Below are 21,850 nucleotides of genomic sequence, written 5' to 3'. Positions count from 1 at the left end.
ATTTCCAAATGCTGCATATTGCATATAAATAAATAAATAAAATTAAAAAATTAAAAAAAAACGTTCCGTGGAATAATACTGAGACTACGAAAATATCTATCGCGAGTTATTATTTCATATCATTAATATTTGCCAAATATGGAGTTCATAAATTTCATTTTAACTTTACGAATAACTAACTATGAATTTTAAGGTCTTGTTTAGAAGCCATATGGTGGCCATTTGGCAACAGATGTGGTGGTGATTAAACCATTTTTAGTAATTATAAAATAACTATAAAATAATGTCAAATCGTACATCTCTGATTAGAAATTTTAATACCGTTTCCGAATGCCTTATATTTGTTTGTACATGGCTAGTCAAAACTGTTAATATGTGGATTCTTGAACTATCAGTTGCGGTTCTTAGTGCATAGCTCTTTAGTATTTCGTATTTTCAATATTTGCCAAAAAAGTTATTTAATAAATTTCTTTTTGACTTGCAATATCATTAATATTTGCTACTATTTTTTAGTATTTCCGTTTAAACTTTTAATAATGATATATTTTAATCTTATTTAAGGTTATTATTAAGGGATTGGTCTTGATTGAAACAGGAATACTGAATAAACAGAATTTTCGGTATATTCAGTATGTCGAATTATGAATCAAATATTCTGCAAGTATTCTTCAAGTATTCTTTCTATCATTATGAATCAAGTATTCTGCAAGTAAAAGGATAAAAGACGTGTAACTGAAGATTTCCATCGTCTGAGTAAAGCATTTCATCATTTACATAAATTGAGAATGAATCAAGACTATGCTGAAGCGATGTATAAATGAGAAACATGAGATGCTTTTTTTTTCATTTTATATATATATTTTTTTATATAATTAATTCCAGGTTTAAGTACGTTTTTTTCCTTTGACTTACAGTCCTCTTAGAATCCCAAATGTTATTGGTCCTCTCGTTTCCACCACCCATCATATCAGTCATCTTTTATTTATTTTATTATTATTGGCTGTTTATTGCGACAATAGACAAATAATATTTACAGCAAATATTTCCCGTGGGGTTGATTCCCAGTTAAATCTTTCAAATGGACTGATGACTGAAATGCATTTTTAAAAAATAGTACTTTCTGAAATAATAAAGAGGACTTGAGTATGCTACGTATTATTAAATAATTGAGTTTTTTAGGTAACAAAAATAGCTAGCGAATTGTTGAAGTGTCCTGCCGCCTTCTAATTCAATTCAATTAATATGTGTATTTTTGTTTAAATTTGGCCTAAATGCATAATATTTTATTGTTTTTATTTTAAGAAGATATTCGAAGATATTGTTTAAAGCAAATCTACAAATTGTATACAATGAAGCGCCATTTATTTTTAAGCCTTCAAAGAGCTGATGTAAAACGATACATATATAGGGGGGGAACGTATAATCGAAATTTTGATAAATAGCGCTAATTATTTCAAATTTAATGCTACTAATGCAAATTCAAAAATGATACTTTTAAGGTTTTTAAGAGTTGTATAGTATTAAAAATAATAATTAAATTTAAAAATTAAGGATTTATCGGTAAAAGTGGCAATAACCCCCCCCCACACACACATTTATTGTGTACTATATATATATCACAGAGAGAGTGAGAGGTTTGCGTTATTTATATTCATGCTTGTCAGTTACTTAAAAAAATCTTAAAACTTGAGTCGTCTCGTGATTTGTTATGAAATATTAATTTCGTCGTTATGAATATAATTAAATTCATTGAATTGCCACTTGTGTTTTGATACGCAAAATAAAATCAAAACTTTTCAATGGGGCCCTTTATGTCTTTAAAGGAAGAAGGATCAACTTATTCACATTCCTATCCCAGTTCTTTTAAATCGTCACCAAACACTTTGTTTCCTTTAATTCATGAATTATGAGTTATTGCGAAAAATAATGATAGGTGTACAAAATTTTAAAATTTCAGAAAGGGCTAAAAGACATATAACTAAAGATTTTGCGTCGTATAAATAAAGTACTTCATACTTTACAAATATTGAGAATGATTCAGGATTCTGATTAAACGACGTATAAATGATACTTTACAATAAACTAAAGATTTTGCGTCGTATAAATGAAGTACTTCACCCTTTACAAATATTGAAAATGATCCAGGATTGTGATTAAACGACGTATAAATGATACTTTACAGTATTTCTGTGTGATATCCAATCTAAGCTGTACAGTGATCCTTGAACCTAATATGTTCTACCCCCACCCCAAATCATCATTTTTTGTAAAGTTTTTTGGTACAATGTGAATTAAGCAAATGTTTGCAATAATTAACAAATCCATCTGCAAAAGGAATCTAAGATTTGAAGATAGATGACGATATAAAGATTTCATATTACTTAGCTTTTTGCATTATACCTCGTTGTGTTAATTGCCTGGTCAAAACCCCGGAAAGCAACAGCTGCTGTTAACATCTTACATACATCTTTTTGAACACAATCATTAATGGCACCTGTCCAAAAACAGAAGAAAAAAACACATTAATATAGCCATGGCAATTATTATCATTCCTACCGAATACATCGGTGATAACCCCATACGCATTTCTTCTCAAATCAATTAAATGTAGTTAGATAATAGCTGGCAAAAGATATCGATATTGACCTGCTATTTCTCTATCGATGATGTTTTTATCTGCCTTTAATGTCAACTGGCGTTGCACGAATATTAATGGCTTTAAATATAGATGACTTAACTCACGCGACCAACGAGACTTTCAACAGCCAGCCATTATAGAACGCCCAGTAGCTTGTTTGAAAGGAAAGTTTAGTTTATGGAAATAAGCTGAAATTTTAATAACAAATTATTCCTTTTTTATTTTATTTTATTTTTTCATTCACTTTACAAAATGAATGCCATCATGTCCTAAACTGAAAATCCACATGCATTGTATGAATTGTCTTTAGCTGAAACACTTTTGAATGAAGGCTGGTTATGTTTATTTGTTAATTAAATTAGAATCCTTATGATTAAATATTTTCAGAATCATATTTATTGCATGATTAATTGTGCTATTTAACTATTTTGGAGATATTGGCTCTTAAATATATTTGTGGCGGTAAGATGGAATTTATTATCAGTATATGGCTTATTAGAATTAATATCTATATCACACTTTTGAAATTCTAACGTATTTTTGTACGCATCATTTAATTTCGTTACTTTTTAAATTAGAATAATTAATAAAATTTTTAGTCAAGCATATTTTTTAAATTACACTACACATTCAAATAAAAAAAAATCTTTAAAATTCATCAATTTTGCCTTAATTTACTAGTTTTGTCTACAATTAATATTCAAAATTTTCTTTTTGACATGATAGTACTTGCACTTTTTATTGACGAAATATTGTTGAAAAATATTAAATAGGGTATCATCTTGAAAATAAATAAATTTTTTTCAGGGCGGAGATTTTCTTTCCTGACTCTCGAAGGATTGTCTTTGAATTCAGGCTTGATAAATATTTTGTTGGATTCTTGAATAAAATTCTTATTATTAAAAATTTCCAGCTGATAAGAAATCCATAATTGCATTTTTGATAGTAAAAATTTACTAATTAACTTTAATTTATTTAGTCAACATATTCCATTTGTATAAAATGTCTATTCGTGTTTAATAAGTCACACTATTTCAATTAATACCAGATAGTTAAATAAATTATTATAAATTATTGTGCATAATTTTGATTTTTATATATTGATAATTTTATATTTTTAATAAAACTGCATTTTAAAATTTTATTGCTCTTTTTTTGATACATTCGCAATTTGAAAAATCATTTGTTTCCAAGTCCTAAACTGGTAAAAAATAAATAAGTAGAAATAAAAAATAATAATGGTCACAAGAATTTACTTTAAAGTCGCAGTCTTTTTCCACTGGAACTTGGTTGATACCCCCATTAAAGATTACAAATCGCTTCCTATTGTCGCAAGTCTTCTGATCGAAGACTATTACCACACAAATTATTACACCACTACCTTATTTGAATTCTAAAGACCGATTTTTACTTAAACTGCTGCAGTAATAAAAATAAATGTAATTCCGTCCCATTTTAATAAAAGATCATTCGCAACAGCTCTTAAATCTGGCTCAGGATTTGAAAATAGCTACCCATCATTCCAATTCTTCCCCACCTTCCTTTCCAGGATCAGTTTTCAATAAGTTGGGCAGTTATTTGTAGATTTAACTCACATAAAATTTTGTCATTTTAAGATCACGCTATTAGAAAATGTTAAAAATATCTTTAGATACAGATTATTTGTTTCATTTACAGATGTATTGTATTGCAGTTTTTGAACTCTTGATTTTATTGCTCTAATACATTTTGTGTACCATTTTTATGTATTCATTTTTTTAATACCTGAATTCTAAAACGTCTTACGGGAAATTAGTAAGATAATACAGAAAACCAATGTGCTTGAAAAATTAATTAAAATCTTTCATATAAATCCTTTAATTAATTTTCTTTTTGATCATCATTAATCATATATTCTTTTTACTCCAAATATATTTTTCTACCGTTCTGTTTTGTTAATTTTGGGGCGTTCATTAGTGTAATAATTTTGAATCTATATATATATGTTGAGTGCATTATGTGTATGTTTCATTGCATGTTGTGCGCATGCTTTCGTATATGACTTTTTATGTGCATGCTATTACACGCTTTAATTAAAAGCAGAATTTATTTACCAAAGTAAATTTAAATCATTAAAATGAAAAAAAAAGTTTCACAAATTTTTTATAGTTTTTGCTTAAAATGAACTAATATATGTTAACAGATTTTTTTTTGAGTAATAATAGTTTTTTTAATTAAATTTTTATTATATAACAGTGTTTAATAGTTGTGTTTTGTTTTTTATATACATTTATTTTTGTTTTAGTTTCCTTATTTTAACAAGGATTTCATTATTTAATAATGATTATTTATTATAAATACTGTTTTTAAAACTGTTGTAAAAAATATTTTTATTTTTTTTATTATAAAAAATGAGTTTTAATATTTTTGTAAATGGATATTGTTTGAGGCAGTTGCAAGCCAAAGCTATAACTGAAAAAAAAATTCTTTCAATTCTTTGCTCTTCTTTTTCTTTCTTTGAATGTATGAATTTAAAAACAGTATTCCATCTGACAAGTAGTTTATTTAAGACAAATAGTAGTTTTTTATTTGTAATAGTTCGCATGTAATATTAAAAACATAAGATATACCAAGATAAGATATATCATAAGCATATAACAAGAAAATCATAAGTATCTCCCCCCCCATCAAAATAAATATTTAAAAAGCATTTTTATAAGAAAGAATTGCTTTAAAAACATATTTTTAATATGAAATTGATATTTTTTATGAAGCATCTGGTAGTGAATCAGATCAAATTAGCAGATCTTGATCTGTTAGTTAATCAGTAAAGGTTAATGATAATCAGTAGTTTATTTATTTATTTATTATTATTTTTATTTTATTTATTTATTGCAAAATGAAATATTAGAAGTTAAAATTTTTCATAAATTGTAAACATTTTTTTTTCTTGGAGTCCTTTTTTTATACAGAAAATGGCTTTATATATTTTTACTTTTTAACTTAAAATAGACATACTTTGTCAAATATATCATTATGGATTAACAAATCATGTGTTACGAAATCAGTGAGAATAAAGATGGAATGCTTATTTAGTATAAATCTTATTAGCTCAATTTTTCATATTTTCAATGTTCTTTCTGTTTCTTCTTTCTTACAATGACTCCCAACATGGTCACTTTTAAAAATTTATTACTAACTTACTAGATGATCTTGCTCTATAAGATGCCCCTGATAAGAGCGTCGAAAAAAAAAAGGCTATTTCTTACTTAATAATACCATATTGTACTACTTGTTAGTACAGATTATTTTTTAAAAAAAACCCAGTAATTTCCTATTAGTAACATATATATTTTCTAATAATTGTTGGGAGTCATTGCTTAAAAAAATAATTTCTCACGCGGTATTTTACTACTCTATCTTCTGTCGCGGTTTTTTTATTCTATCTCCTCACCTTTCAGATATTGGCTGAAAATCCTCAATACACTTCCGATGACGAGTTAGATACTCTTGTAAGTATTCAACATCATATCCTTGTTTCTTTTGCAGTATCTTAATGTCCTTTTTTCGTGTTGCTTTACAGATTAGGCAAGAAAAACCATATTATTCACCCAACCCTGAATTAGACAGTCTTGTAAGTATGAGCTTATTTTGTGTTGTTGTATCAAAAAAAAAGGACTGCTCATCTTATATATCATTATGATACTGTGTGTATTTCACTATATTTATAATTATGCTTCAATGTTTAATATTATTACTGAAATACTGTATCAGCATTTATGGTTGCGCCATCCTGGAAAATTTGAGTTTCTTGGAGTAATTGGTCTTCCCCAATTAAGTAATTCAAAAATAACTCAAAATTAAATCCTTTAATGATATTCACCCAATCCTGAATTTAGACAGTCTTGTAAGTATGAGATTTTTGAGTTGTTGTATCAAAAAAAAAGGACTGCTCATCTTATATATCATTATGATACTGTATCATCATATCATTATGATACTGTGTGTATTTCACTATCTTTTATAATTATGTTTCAATGTTTAATATTATTACTGAAATACTGTATCAGCATTTATGGATGCGCCATCCTGGAAAATTTGAGTTTCTTGGAGTAATTGGTTTTCAAGTAATTCAAAAATAACTAAAAATTAAACCGTTTAATGATATTCAAATCAATGAATATTAATTGATGTAACTATTTGAAGTACTTAATTTGTAACTTTCTAAAATGTGTAACATCTCTACTTTAATTTATCTTACAACGTTCCGTCTTAGAATACAAAAGAGGATTCATAAAAATCCTTGGATAGATGCTAGGAATGAATTTTATCAAGCACTATTTATTTATGTATCCCATCTTATGGATGTAAAATGTATAAGACCAGAGTGAATTGTAACAGAAGAATAAATCAATCAAATAATCAAAATAAACTGTTGTTGTAGTTAATGTTATTGAAGTAAAATTAGTGGTCCATGAATAGAAGTATAAGATTTATTTGATTGATAAGATTCATTTTAATAAAGCTATTTTCTGTATGATGAATTTACTTCCCAATTTTCTCATAATGGAATTTAAGAGCAATTAAATTTTATGAAGATTTGATTTGAACATTGCTTTATTATTAATTTTTTTATTATAAATAATCGAAATTTAAATTCCGCAATATTAAAAGAAATACCTGAAACATTAATGAGTCTATTTAATTACCACTGCATAACTAAATTAATTCATTATCATTAAATAAGATATTCTGCGCATCAATCAAAAAAAATTAGCTACTTTTTTTTATAAATTTAGTCTCACTGTGACAATAAAATGGCTTTACACTTTTATTTAATTCATTTTCGGTTGTTTAGTACACTAAAGATATTTTGAAATAATTCAAAATTTGTAAAATTTGTTAAAATCAAAAATAAATTAAAATAGAATTTAAAAATACCATATGTATTAAAGGTGCAGTTACATAGCAATTTTCAATACAACGTTTCAAAAAGACGCTTGTGTTAATTTATGTTTCAAGGGACATATTATTCTCACTCCAAAAATAATTTTATCTCCTTCCCACTTTTTTCATTAACAAAAAGAGGAATGTGATATAATTCTGGACGTTTATTATCCTTTATCTTATCGTAATCCAGAAATAAAAATTATTGTGAGGCATTTGTATGCGATGCGGAAAAAAAGAAAGGAAGAAAGCAAAGGAAGAGAAAAAAATATAATTTAGCTCTGGAAGAAGAAATTAATTGAGAACAAAGGGACAGAACAAAAAACGGAGGTTAATAGGCGTCTGTACACAACAACCACATGTTCGTTTGTAGAACTTGTGCGTAATGTTTCGTGTAGGTACGAGGCGGCCTTTGCTTTTAATTATCCAATTCCCAAAGCTGTTTTCCCGCGCTAAGCATTAAGAACAAAGAAGCGGCATTCGAAACCGAGCAGCAACTAACGAAATGTGCCGTAAAACGAAGGAGTGAGGTATTCTATTTGTTAATTAAACAAGGCCTCTGGGTTCTCGCGAGATGTAAAAATGGATAATTGAAAGCATAATTTGCTCTTTCTGATGAGTTTTCATTTCCAAGGATATTGCTTTTAGAGATCACAGCACGGAAAGAGTTCCGCCGCCGCTGAAACCGCTCAACTCCACTCGATTATCATGGCGGCTCGCTCTCATTCCAATTTTTTGGACTGCCTGCGCGATTATGGGTAGATAATGAGTGTTTGCAGTTGTTTCTGCTCGATTCTTCGCGCGCGCGATCGTTTACGAGGTGCTTATTATTTAAACTGCTTGTAATTCTACTCTCGTGGGCTCCGATGAGATGAATTTGTTTTAGGAAGAGAACGGTATTATTTAATATCTAATTAGGAAAACCAGCACGAATGGGAATAGGTTTTTAAAACAAACTTTTGCTCTACCTAAATTAGTTATTCGCATTTTTGTTTTCTTGCACGATAAGTGTATCCAATTGAGAAAGGCCTGATAATTAGTTCCAAAATATGTGCAATCCATGATTGCTTCGGTTGGGCTATTATATTGAATAAATTCAGAATATTGTGTAATATGTGTCGAAAATATTCAGCATTTCCTTTCTGAGTAAAGTAATTCAAAAATAATTTAAAATTCAGTTTTGACTAATGTCATTTAAACCATAAATAAGTATTAGCTGTCTTGGAAAAAAGTTTACTAGTTTCAAAAATTATTAAATTAATTAAAATTTTATTTGTTATATTATTGTTAAAAACCACTAAAATTTCGGCAGTTGAAAAAGGAGAATGAATTGAAAGGCCATCATATTTCTTCGATAGCCTTTATAAATATTTTCTCTGAAAGATTTATTTTAGAACAAAAGTTTACTCGCTAAATATTACATTTAAAAGTTTATTCGCTATATTATTTTTAAGAAACCACTGAAGTTTCGGTAATTGAAAAGGAAGAATGAATTCAAAGGCCATCATATTACTTCGATAACCTTTATAAGTATTTTTCTCTGAAAGATGTTTAGAAACACAGAACGAAACAGTCATAGAATTTATGTTCTGGTCTGAATAAAGTTGAAGTACTTGATTAGATATTCAATACTAAGTGAAAATAATTTTAACTATCCTTCCTTATTTAGAGTAATGCCGAGGAATTTTTAAAAAAAAGTTAAGATATTAAAGTTATAAGCACACCAGACGTTCTTGATAAACACTTCAGAAGATGTTGGAGGAAATGATGTAAAATATTTCCAAAAATAGGAATACATAGTGTATGATCCCGGCACAATGTTGCAATATTTTTTTTCCGTGAGTGAATCCAATTTTTTCCGTGATACTCCGCATAAAATTCTTAATAATAATGGAATAAAATAGTCCAGAATTTTTACATAGGTTAAGTAAAAATAAATAAACAAAATTATGAAAATATTATATATGTTATAATAAAAATTATTAATATCATTTAGACACCTTAATGATGAAGCTTCAACTCCCTTGAAATAATGCACATTTTGATAAACATTGTCGCATTTTCTCATTGAATTATGTTTATAAACATAATTCAGTCATAGTCGTAACGCATATTAATTACGAATTCTAAGAGATTTTGGATTACAATATATATTATTTATTGTCATAAATATCCAAATATCAATGTAATCGAAACACAATATAAAGAATTGTAAAATAATAATAATTATTATAAAAAATGTTAATTTAAGCAAATGTTTAATTTTTTTCTGAATTTTTTTTAAAAACTTGTATTACATTATTTTTTTTTCTTGTTCTGTACTCTGTACTTCTGAGTCTTCTTTTGAATCCTCACCCACCCCAACTTGAATTGCCTGAACACGGATGTTCCTTATTTTAGCGCATTATAATTAAAAGCTCAGAAATTTAACATCGTCCTACAAAATATATTTTGTTGTTTAAACACTTCTAGTTTTATTAGAAAAAAACACACACTTATTAATCGATAGTATGTCAAGAATTTATTAAAAATGTTGATCAATTAAATCGAAAATTGAAATAACAGTGATAGTTTACTGTTAATTACAAAATGACCAGGATTTTAATATAAAATACCTACGATATTAAATAGATATGTGTATTCAGTTTCTTTAAATTCTTAGTTAAAATAAATAATTTTGTCTTGATTTCATGTTAATAAACTTAAGTATGGCCATAATTTCTTAAGTAAATATGCTTTTTATACGATGAATCGCAATTTGGCTTTCTACATTACAGAAATAAACCCTTTTTTTCATCGAAATGTGAAATATCCATCCAATAAACATTAAACTACTATCACGTATTCAAAAAATTACCTTGAATCAATGTATCATAATTATGACATTATTATTTCTCATCTTTGAATATATTTTTCAATAAGATTAATGGCTTATCTTTTATTGTTTCAGATGGTACAAGCAATTCAAGTACTAAGGTTCCATTTATTAGAGTTAGAAAAGGTAAGTGTATTAAAATAAATGCTTGTCTTAAAATCATGCCTTTCTCCTTTCATTATCTCTAATAAATTTTAATATGGCTTTCATTTTTTTTTCATTAATGGGGAAATTATTCTTTATGACAGCAATATTTCTTGCATGTATGTGTAGTATATTAAATGGATTGATTTGATTTCGTATTAAAAAACTTAATATCCGGCTTTTCAATATATTTTCACACGAAGAATATTCGAAAGAAATTCGGGAATGTTTTGATGGGTTTTTTTTAAATTGAAAAATATTTTTTTTTTTCGATTTAACCGATTGAAAAGGCATTTTGAAGTATTTTTGTTAGTTGTATGGTATGGTTTTTTTTATTGTTGTTGTTAGCTTTTGAACTGCAAAATTTGGATTTATGATAGGTTTTAACGAAGAACTATTGATAAATATTGTGTTCCATTTCTTTTTCTAAAATAATCGTTTTCAGAATTAGAATTATACTAAATAATGCATTTGTTGCTGTACTAATATTGGTATTACTACATTCTGAAGTTAAAATACTAGTGTTTAAAGGGAACAATATTTTTTTCTATTTGAAATTAATTAATATCTGTATTGCTCATTATTTTTAATTAATCATTGGTTGTTTAACTTTTCAAAACATTCTTAAAAAGTTATCAAACACGATTTTTATACTTAATAAACTTCTTTCATCAAAAGCTAATGATAATTTAGTTTGAATAAATGTTGAAGATGTATCGTTGAAAATTAGAATCGTTTCATATTAATGATTGTAAAATGCCCTCATCGTATTAATTGTGTAATTCACTATACATTTGGAAGATTTAGAAAAAAAAAAATGCATGAAGTCATAGTTCAAATGTGAAGTTATGAAATGTTGTATGACTTTAGCAGATACTTTTATCATTTGATGATAACATGTCATGTGCTAAAAACACACAGTTGTTCAAATTATTATTCATTTTGAGGAATATGGCACACTAAACTGGAACAAAAATTTTGAGCAAATAAGAAAAAAATCGAGAACTGCTTTAAATTTCAGTCAGTGTTGAGCTGAAAGACTAGAACTTTTAAGTCAATTAAATGAGGATAAACTCGGAATATATATACACTTCCTCGTTTTTAAAATTTCCTCTTGACAGTGATTGAAGACTTAATGCCTAAGTACATGGACAATGAAATGTATGACTGTTGTTGTTGACTGGAAAAATGTCAAAAAATTTTCTTAAGAGAATCTTCTGACCTTTTCTACGTTCCAATGAGGCATTGTAGGAAATGGCTTGAAATGCGACTGGAATGCGTCTTCATTTTTTTTTTATAAATCAGTGGTTAAATCTAACTTATACTGCAGTTGATTGATTTCAGGAAGTTTATGTTGTCAGTTGACAGAAAATTAATGTAAAACTGAGGAAAATGGATAGCTATGACAATACTAATTTTTAAACAGAAAGAAAGCTTTCGTTTTTGAAATGTTGAAGCTATGTTATTTGTAAATTATAGAATTTTCGTCAATTTCAGCTGCCATGTTCATTCGTAAGTTTTTAAACCTATTTGTGATGTAAAAGAAGAGGCATTTTTTCATTGTGACTGTTTGACGCAAATTTACCGAAACCATTTCATCCAGTTTATATATGCATATCAAACCTAATTTTCAAACATAATAATAATTGCGATATTATGCTACAAGCATTATTTTGCACAGCTTATTATATTGAAGGAGACACAATCATTCCATATGAGCATACTTCAATAAAATAGTATTTTTTTTTTATTATTCTAAAGATTTATAAACACTTTGTGTAATTTTGTCTTAATCCCTTCCTTGGCAAAATAATTTTAAGCTAATTTCAAAAGACATAACGCATGCCTTTATAGACCATTCTCGTTATCTTGTTACACATTTCTCGATTTTCATTCTGCATTTTTATACGTTTAATTATTGTTATCACGGGAAACAGAAGTATTTGAAAATGGGCGTACTTTAAAAAAATTTTCTCCATCGTTTAATTCTGAAGTTAAAACTTCAATTTAAGTACTACAAAACTTTAGAAATTTCACTAAAAGCATATCTTACACTGAAATTTACTCAGCATAAAAAATAATCCGCAGATTCATATTTTGATCATAAATAATGGAAAAGGAAAACAAAATGAACTTTTTATAGCTACAATAAAAACGGTTTAAGTTCCCTTCAGCAATTAGATGTATTGTTATAAAATATGCTTTAAATATTTTAAAAATAGAATAATTACATGGCAAACACTGGTCTCATTGAAAAGAATTTCTCAATTTTAAGATAATGTAAAAGTCGCTTTTATGCTGTAATATTTTCGGAAGTTGTCGCGGAAAATCGCCAAAATTTCAATTAATCTTGAATTAATTAAAATTATTATTAAGTCTAAAAAATAATTTTAGGTTTACGTTACTAAACTCCTCTCTCTCTCTCTCTCTCTCTCTCTCTATATATATATATATATATATATATATGCATGTTTCAGACACATGCACTTATTCATTTTTATTATTTTTAGAGATAGTTGCAAGTAAATTTGCAATAATGGTTAATTAATTGCAAAAAATAAGTAAGGCATTCCATAATATTGATAAATTACTTTATATCTTTTTTTTTTAACATCTACGACTTGCAATAATTTTCTGATATGGTCGGTATAAAAGATTTTGCAATAATATGAAATTAGAAATATGTCTAAGTTATAGAACTTGTATAAATTCACAGTTTGTCTTTTTATATATGCATTAAATTAAAGTTGTTGAAGATTACTCATATGCTTAGGAGAGAAACTTTTATTTCTATTATGATATATTGTCTGGCATTTGTTTCAAATGAAATCGCTTTTCTCTCTATATATGCCTAATATTAGTAACATGCAATAGATAAGATACTACAGAAATAGAAAAACCATTTGATTCCGCTAGTAGCATTTTAAATTTAAATACACATATAAGAAATCTTACTATTTTTTCTTTTTTTTAAAAAATGAATTGCTTGCCACAATATCAATAAAATATTCAAACAACCGATTCAATATTCAACAAATATTCAAACATATCCTAATGTTTCGTGTATCATTAACTGTTTGTCTTAGAGCCTATGAAACCTTTATTGATAAAAGCTTTTAAATAATGAAATTTATGCAATAATATAATGCATGCATAAAATTGATTTATTGTATCATTAACTACTTTACATATGAGTACAAACAGTTTCTTATAGAAACTATTAAATAATAAATGTATATATGTTTGATTTTTAAACACGCTTTTAAATTATAGGGGAAACAAACGAATTTCAATATTTAAAAGCATTTTGCACGCTTAAAATCTACATCATTTAGCTTCCATTCCATTTCCGATCGAACACACACACACACAAAGAGCAATATTCCTTTTAACAACAGTTGTTTGTGACTTGTTCTCACGTAGCTACAGCAACCTGTGGAATCGATAGCCAGAAATTGTTTCTGCCGTTGAACAAGCATCGCTATAATCATCGGAATGAAGTACTACCCCCCCTCCCCAGTGTTTATTTGGAGTTCACACTGGTAATCAATTGGCAGAAAAAAAAATCTTTCTTTTGGTGGGCGATTTGTTGAACACCAGTGATATCCACTAATGGCTAGCTGTTGGTTTTTCAGCTGAATGTTGTTCCTTCCGTACGACTTCACGCAATGTTTTCCTTTGCTGCTTGAACAATAAGATTTTTTTCACTCTCTCTTTTTGATTCTTTCTTTTTGCTTCGTGTTTCTAATATTGTTCATTTTTTTTTCCTCTCTGACAATATGCAGATGTGTTTTCTGAGGCTTTAGTAAGAAGATTGAATGACATTTATGATGGCACCTATTGTAAAAGAGAAGAAATAATCACATCGCCTTATTATCACTCCGAAATCGGGCGTTTCATTTAATATACGAATGCTGTTTCGTTCTTTACAAAAGTAATTAAAGGATTATATTCAGCGTCATGGATTTTTTTTTTGTTTGTTATGGAGTCAAACTGCGAATTATAAAAATAAATTAATAAATAAAAGTTTTAAATTTTTAACTGTTACTCGGGTAATAGATTTTAATGTATTTTTTTTATTTCTGTAGAACCTAACTCTCATAAAATGTCAGCATATTATAAATTCTATATTTAATATCGGCATTAGTTATTGGCATAGCTTGAATATCGGGGGAGAGAATTCTTTGATATATCATAGCATCTATACTTAAATCTAACTAAAATTGTTTTATAGTAATTTTATAGTCTAATAGTATTACAAAATCTGGGTATATAAAAAATATGCAACAGAACATCATAATAGTGATAATAGCACTTATGACATAAATTTCGGATGCCGTGCCGTTATTTTAGTTAATATATTTCCAAAGCAATAGGAAAACCGTTACAGAGATTTGCAGTCAGCAGAAATTCACTAATGTAAAAGTTGCATATTCACAATGATATCTCGTTTGGATTACACCAGATATGTATTGAAACTACATTTTGTATTGTACTAAAATCACTACATTTTGTATTGCATTTAGTCCATTATAACTCACTGCACATTAAAGAATGTACAGTGGATTAAAGAATGTCTATAGATTAATGGATGACATTCTGAATGTTGTACGATAATTTTAATTTGTTGTGAATGCGACTTAAGAAAATTAAGAAGTATTTTACGACAAATGTGCTATTATTTAGACAAAATTCAATTATTTCCTGTTTGTCTTCGGCTTCGAAGTATGTAGTTTTTAAAATATTTTAATAATATGTAGTTTTTAAAAATCAAATAATTGTCCTATATGTCAATAACTATATGTATATTAGAGGTACTGAGCAATGTCAAAGAATACTGGACAATATCTTTAGGCTGCTGGGAAAGCGAACTAAGAAAGTTAATATTTATATATTTTTTAAGTCAAATGCGCTATTCCTTTCTCAATGACCAAGACAAAGAAAATTGAACAATATCTTTAGACTGATGGGAAAATGAATTAAAAGAAGTTAATATTTATATTTTGAGTCAAATGCGCTATGCCTTTCGCAAATTTATCTGTCATATGTAATATTTCATGCCAATTTCAATTTGATATCCGTTTAAATTCCTTAGTATTCTTTCACATGCATTTTCTCTTCCATTTTATGCCTGTTGCGAACTTTAGTGTCTTTCATATTCTGTTGACTTGCTTCATGAAGATATGATTCGTACTAAATTTCTAAGGATTTAAAAAAAGTGGTTTCTCGCAACTGGTTATTTAATCCTAAAACGAAATACGTGAAAAGTTACCGACAAAAATGCTTAGGAGAACATTCACCTATGACATTTCACTCAATTCATACCTATTCGCTTGAATAGTTTTTTTTTCCTTTATTTAGTTTTTTCCCCATTATTTTTTTGCTTCTAGCGCGTGTGTTCCCCAATCTCATTCGTGCCTTGTGTAATACTACAGCTGTTTTAAGAACTAGCAGAGGCCGAACCACTGGCATGACATCTGATTGACAGCAGGGAAAATTAACATCCAGTTCTGGATTCACAAACCCGCAACCGTCATTTAGAATAGAGACGGAGGGTGGAAAGAAGTGGAAAAAAGAGCAAGAAAAAACACAAATAAATAAGCAAAACCTTACCTAATACCCCATTCGTCCGTTCTGGAAATAATAGTAATGGAAATAGGTTTGAAAAAAAATTGGGAGGTTGGGAACTGCCGACTGAGGAAGGGATATGTGACAGGTACTTATTAGAAGCATTGTACATTCAGTGATGCTTTTATTTTATTCCTGCTTTTTATTACATGCATACCGTGAGGTTAGATTTTTCTAGGGGTGTGTTGTCGAGTTAGCATTTTATGCCGACGTTAAAAAGATCTTATTACGGTTTGAGATACATTATTATTTTTCTCTTTCTCCCTCTCTTTCTTTTTTCTGTTGTGTAATATGTATCAGAATAAGTTTTCGGTAAAGTTGAGTGGTTTCTTTTGTCTCATTGGTCCTGCTCTCTCTCTCTCTCTCTCTCTCTCCTTTTTTTTTTTTTTTTTTTTTTTTTTTTTGGACGGAAGGGGGCTATATTTATAAGTAAGTTTTAGGAATGGTATTGGACGCAGTAGAAAAATGGATTCACTTTTGTTTTGAAATCTTCTTCTTCTTATTATTATTTTATCTAAATGTGTGTATTCGATCAGTTTTTACTTGGGCAAAATGTGCCATTAAAGTAATTTACAATTTTGACCGTAATTCTTACGACGAAAAGGATGTGAATCTTGTGAATATCATGCTTTGCAGGATAAATCGGGCCAGCTTATTAATTTGAAATAGCTTTTTATAAGCTGAGGCCGGTATTGTTTTCACGTTCATTTGAGATTATATACTATATATATATATATTTTTCTGTTAGAACAAAACCAGTTATATAAACGACATATTAAATTTGAGAAGGATCAGGACAAGGCAAGCTCTTTCATAATTTATCCCTAATTTTGAAATAATTTAATTTAATAATAGAAATAATTTAAAAATTTGAAGAAATATTTTAAAAATTTGAAGAAATAATTTAAAAATTTGAAGAAATAATTTAAAAATTTGAAGAAATAATTTTAAAAAGTTGAAATAATTTAAAATTCCGGTATTCTTTCTGCTCCGATAAATCTTTAAAATTATTATATTATTGAAGCTCCTTCGGACTTTTGATATCTAGTTGAAACGTAATTTCTGAATAAGATATATTTCTAAATTTGACATTTACACGTTTCTTTTATTCGATTCTCTCATTTTTAAAAATTTCAATTACCATTTAATACATTTATGCTTTTACAAGAGTTATTTGAAATAAAATTTCGATGCTCAGATTGGAACGCTCTTAAAATTATTCATATATATATATATATATATATATATATATATATATATATATATATATATATATATAAATATAATAAAAAAATCAAATAAAGTAGTTAGCGTTAACGGTGGAAATATTAATTATTGCATGTAGATGGATATTTGCGCAAGGGGAAACAACTATATACAAAAGGGGAGGCCCTTGTGTGTGTCTGTGTGTGTTTTAAGTATAGATAGATTATAAAAAAAAAGAGACAAAAGTAAAAAAAAGTTATGTACAACTATTGTTACTTTCCGGCATAATCATTGTAACGATGCGAGCATTTGTCGTATTAATAGATCTGATTTTCGATTGTCTCATCGAGATATGCCGCCAGTGTTGTTAAATGTGTTTTTGCCATTTCTTTGGAGCGTCTCATTAGTCCCGGATACAAAAATAAATAGTTTGATAACTAGCTAGGATACCGAAATTATAATTAATTATTATTTTGGTGTCCTAGGTCAATCTTCAATTCAAGGAAGAGATGAAAACACTTGATTCAAAACCATATTCAGCATGAATGAAAACAATAGTGCAAAACTTTCGGAAACAGAAGATCTTGTTCAACGAATTGTTGAATTCGTTTGAAAGGAACGGAGGATGTTGGAATCATAAGCAACGAGTTGGTCGACCAGCATCTCAAAATTTGTAGTTTTGGGAAATGAAGATTTGCATTATTCCGTATTCTTTCCTTAAAGCAAAATTCAACGAACTTCTAGATTAATGTAAAGCTTCAAAGGAGCGGGTTATTCCCCGTTCACGAAATATTGTAAAATCCGTCTTTGAGGGATAGGAAATCTGGTCACCGATATGGCAAATGCTTGAATCTGATGTTGATTATGTCGATAAAGTAACCATATTTGTATGCAAATCTAAGTGATGGATTAATTTTGTTTTCTGCATTTTAATTCTTTTTATGGTCCATCGGAACTTGGGGGAGAGGGGGTGCGATACGGCGATAGTATAATAAATATTAAATACTTTTAGGACAGTTTTGTATATTTTGTACAGTGGACAAAGATTCAGTTGTCAGAATGTCTTCTTTTAATCCATCAATCTTCTTATAAGTTCGAAGTATCTCTTACCAGATTATTAACAGTACAATGTACTGTAGAAAACCAGTTTTATTAACTAAGAATTAACAATATATTCTCAAAAAATGAATTATTATTAGTATTATTTAATTTTGTTTGCAGTAAGAATAGATTGTCGGAAAATTTTTAAATTTTCAATAGGAAAAATTTTAGCGAACTATTACCAAAGACTTTAAAAATTTTATTTTTGAACATTGAAAATATTTAATACATTTACTTGCATTTATCAAGTATAATAGGAAAATTCAAAATGAAAAGAAAAATTAGCATTTTATTCATGTATTCTAGTCCTGCTAACGCATGGTGACATTTGATTCATAGATTTTGTCCCTGCGCTGAATTAGTCCCTCTGTTTATGCAGACATCTCGGTAGGAGTGTAAATTTTCCCCCCTTTCAACCTCAATTTTCTTTCTTTTTTTATTTTATTTATTCTTTTTCACCAGACAGACGAAGAGCCGATTGTGAAGACCCGTTCGCATGCAAAATACATGGGAGTTGTGCCTTTTCTGACTGTTTCTTCTTGCACCATCCACTGTCATATGCAAAATACATTTTTTTCTCTCACTTTTTCATTCTTTTTTTCTTTCTTTCTTTTTTTCCTTGAGTTCATCTTTCGTAACGTCAAGCACATGCGCCTGTGTGTGGCTACGTGTTTGAGGTACAATTTTTCTTTCCCTTGTCAGTGCTTTTGGATCGAATTAGATTTTTTTATTTATTCATTTTATGTGTCTTTTCTTTTCTTTTCTTTTTTTTTTCAACGTTCTTATTTTTGAATGCAAATTCTCTTTAATGTAGTCCCATGTACAACAAAAGAAAAGTTTTGACAGTCATGTTCGAAAGTTTTGCTATGCATGTTCTTTTATATAGTTTTTATTAATATGTAAAAAGCCTGAACGCATGGATCGGAGGGTTTTTCTCTTCTCTGTCGCAAGAGTTGAATATTTCAGTTTCGAATGAACTAGATTTCTTTTTAAAAAACATACCCCTTTAATTCAGACTATATTTCACTTATGATTAAACGATGTACAATTTAAAAAAAAATGATTCTTCACACGAAAATACTTTTGTAAGAATGAATATTCCGTTATAGCTTCTGAATATAATTTCGAATATGATTTTTTTTCTAAGTTTAAATGCTTCATAGTAAAATTTTTCATAATTCACATTGAAGAAAGCATAAATAAAGCCTGGCGCAAATTAAATTTTCTAAGAAGCATCTTATTGGCAGGAAAAATAGGTTCACATTTTGAGTCAAATCATTTTACGCTTCTTCCTTGGATTATTACATTTTTTTAGAAATAAAATTTTACGGTCAAATTAAAATTTATTTGTATACACTGAATTCAAATTAACTTTTGAAATTTGCTTTTTCAAACTTTTTATTAATGAAATTTTTAATGCATTTCTTTCTTTCTTTTTTTTCCCTGCTACACTAGCATGTCGAATGTATTAATTATCTACAGAATAATTGTATCTTGATATTAATTTGAAATTATTTATGAGTAGATTAGAATGGTAATATAAAAGATTTTCTTTGTTTTTTTTTTCAAATTTAATTTTAAATTTGATGAACTACAATTATTGTTAATTGAAATGTATTACTGATATGAAATAGAAACATGTTTAATACTAGTCATAAAGACTTGTAAAAATTTCATAAGAAAAATCGAAATGTAACTAAAAAAAATCTATTTCTGTATTTAGTTGATGGAAAACTTATCTTTTATATAATATTCGCACTCTTGGTTTTTTATAGTAAATTATTATTATAAGACCATTCTATTTGTATGTTAATTAAAGAAACCAGTTTCACTTAAATTCTCTTGTTGCTACTAATACTATCAAAATCTTTCAAATCAAAAACATTTCTTTGATAATTTTAATTTGAAATTATTGGTAAATCTGAAAAAAAAAAAAAATGAAATTATTTCTGTACTGTAATATGGTTTATTTTCTTAGTGGATCTGTTTAGGAGATATAGCTACTAATTGGTCCAGCTACATTTACTCTTATTATATTATTTTACGATAAATTTGTCACTATTCATATTTGCGTTTTTTATTTGAAATCTTGATTTTAAAATATCCTTCGATTACAAATAAAATAATTCAACTGACGCTTCTCCGATCACAAAAAAAGATCGTCAGGAATTCCACCGATTTCTATCGTAGCAATAATTTTCCCCTACGATTGACATATCTCATGATTGTACTCATCTCAGAGTTCGCATCACCCCTCGCCCAAACAAAGAATCAACCCTCTTTCCTTCGTCAAGTCAAATAAGAGACGACCAGGCGTTATTGCATTCCTACAAGAACCATCCTGTCACAGTAGCACTTGTAGTGACAAGCGTCGTCAACGGGAAGACAATTACTACCAGCTGGACTGCGCGATGCTGACGTCATTTTTGCTGGCGGAATAACACTGTGTATTATTGGTCCTTTGGCCTTTATGAAAACAGCTTGTGCCTGCTATGAATTTATTTGCTGATAATGAATTTTATTCATGAATTTAGTTTTAATTATTCCCTCCACCACGTGAAATATTGTTTCTTTTAGGAATTTCATTTAACTAAAAAGGCACAAAATATTAACTAAAAAATTGGTATCAGTTTCTAATTAACCAAAATAGGTATCAGTTTATAATCTGTGATGACTAATTATAAATTTACGGTGATTATCTTAGTAATGGGACAAAAACATATAAAAAATACATTTTTATTTTTAAAAAATTATTTAAATTAAATTATTAGTGTGTTAGTTAAATTAAAAGGTATTTGTCTGTTTCAAGGATCGATACTTATATAAAAATAAATTCTTTTTACATTTTTACTAATAACAAATGTATTATAGTTATTTAATTTTGAACTAAATTTACTTACGCTTCTTACTAAATTTACTTAAGCTACTTACTAAATTTACTTAATTTACTCCCCTCCCCCTCCTCTGTATGCTTATATATTCATCATGGAAAGTTCAATGGAGATGTCTATTTAATATATTTTTAAATTTAAGCCAATGTTTTTAAATTTATTTTCGTTGTAGCAAAATTTTGAAATAGAAAGAAATCTCTTATTGTAACAGAAATTAAATTTATTTGGAAACTAAATTACAAGCTTGATTATGAGAATTAAATAAAGTTTTCCATAACCATTTTTAAATTTTTGATAAATTCTTTTAAAACGATACATGCATTTGCATTTTCAAAGGTTGATCAATCAGCAATCCTGATAAATTTAAAAAGAATTAATGATTTGGATTTTTCGAAGAACTAAATAATTGGTTTGCAGCATTTTGCTTGATCTTAACATTTG

The 21,850-nt window shown here is 27.8% G+C and overlaps 1 protein-coding gene across 2 annotated transcripts in view; it reads left to right on the top strand.

The window, feature by feature from the left end:
* LOC129980908 (homeobox protein Meis2-like) overlaps nt 1–21,850 on the top strand; it is a 309,336-nt gene that overhangs the window by 33,668 nt on the left and 253,818 nt on the right. The window contains exons 3-4 of one of the 2 annotated variants that reach the window (XM_056091384.1): nt 6,201–6,251; nt 10,515–10,565. In XM_056091384.1, the coding sequence (XP_055947359.1) occupies nt 6,201–6,251; nt 10,515–10,565 (102 nt within the window). Of the gene's footprint in view, nt 1–6,078; nt 6,130–6,200; nt 6,252–10,514; nt 10,566–21,850 lie in introns of both variants that reach the window. The other variant, XM_056091385.1, reaches the window with a different exon arrangement.

The sequence above is a fragment of the Argiope bruennichi genome, chromosome 8, assembly GCF_947563725.1.
Source record: "Argiope bruennichi chromosome 8, qqArgBrue1.1, whole genome shotgun sequence".
Lineage (NCBI taxonomy): Eukaryota > Metazoa > Arthropoda > Arachnida > Araneae > Araneidae > Argiope > Argiope bruennichi.
Note: the sequence above shows the minus strand (reverse complement) of the source record. Positions and strands in the feature narration are given on the sequence as shown.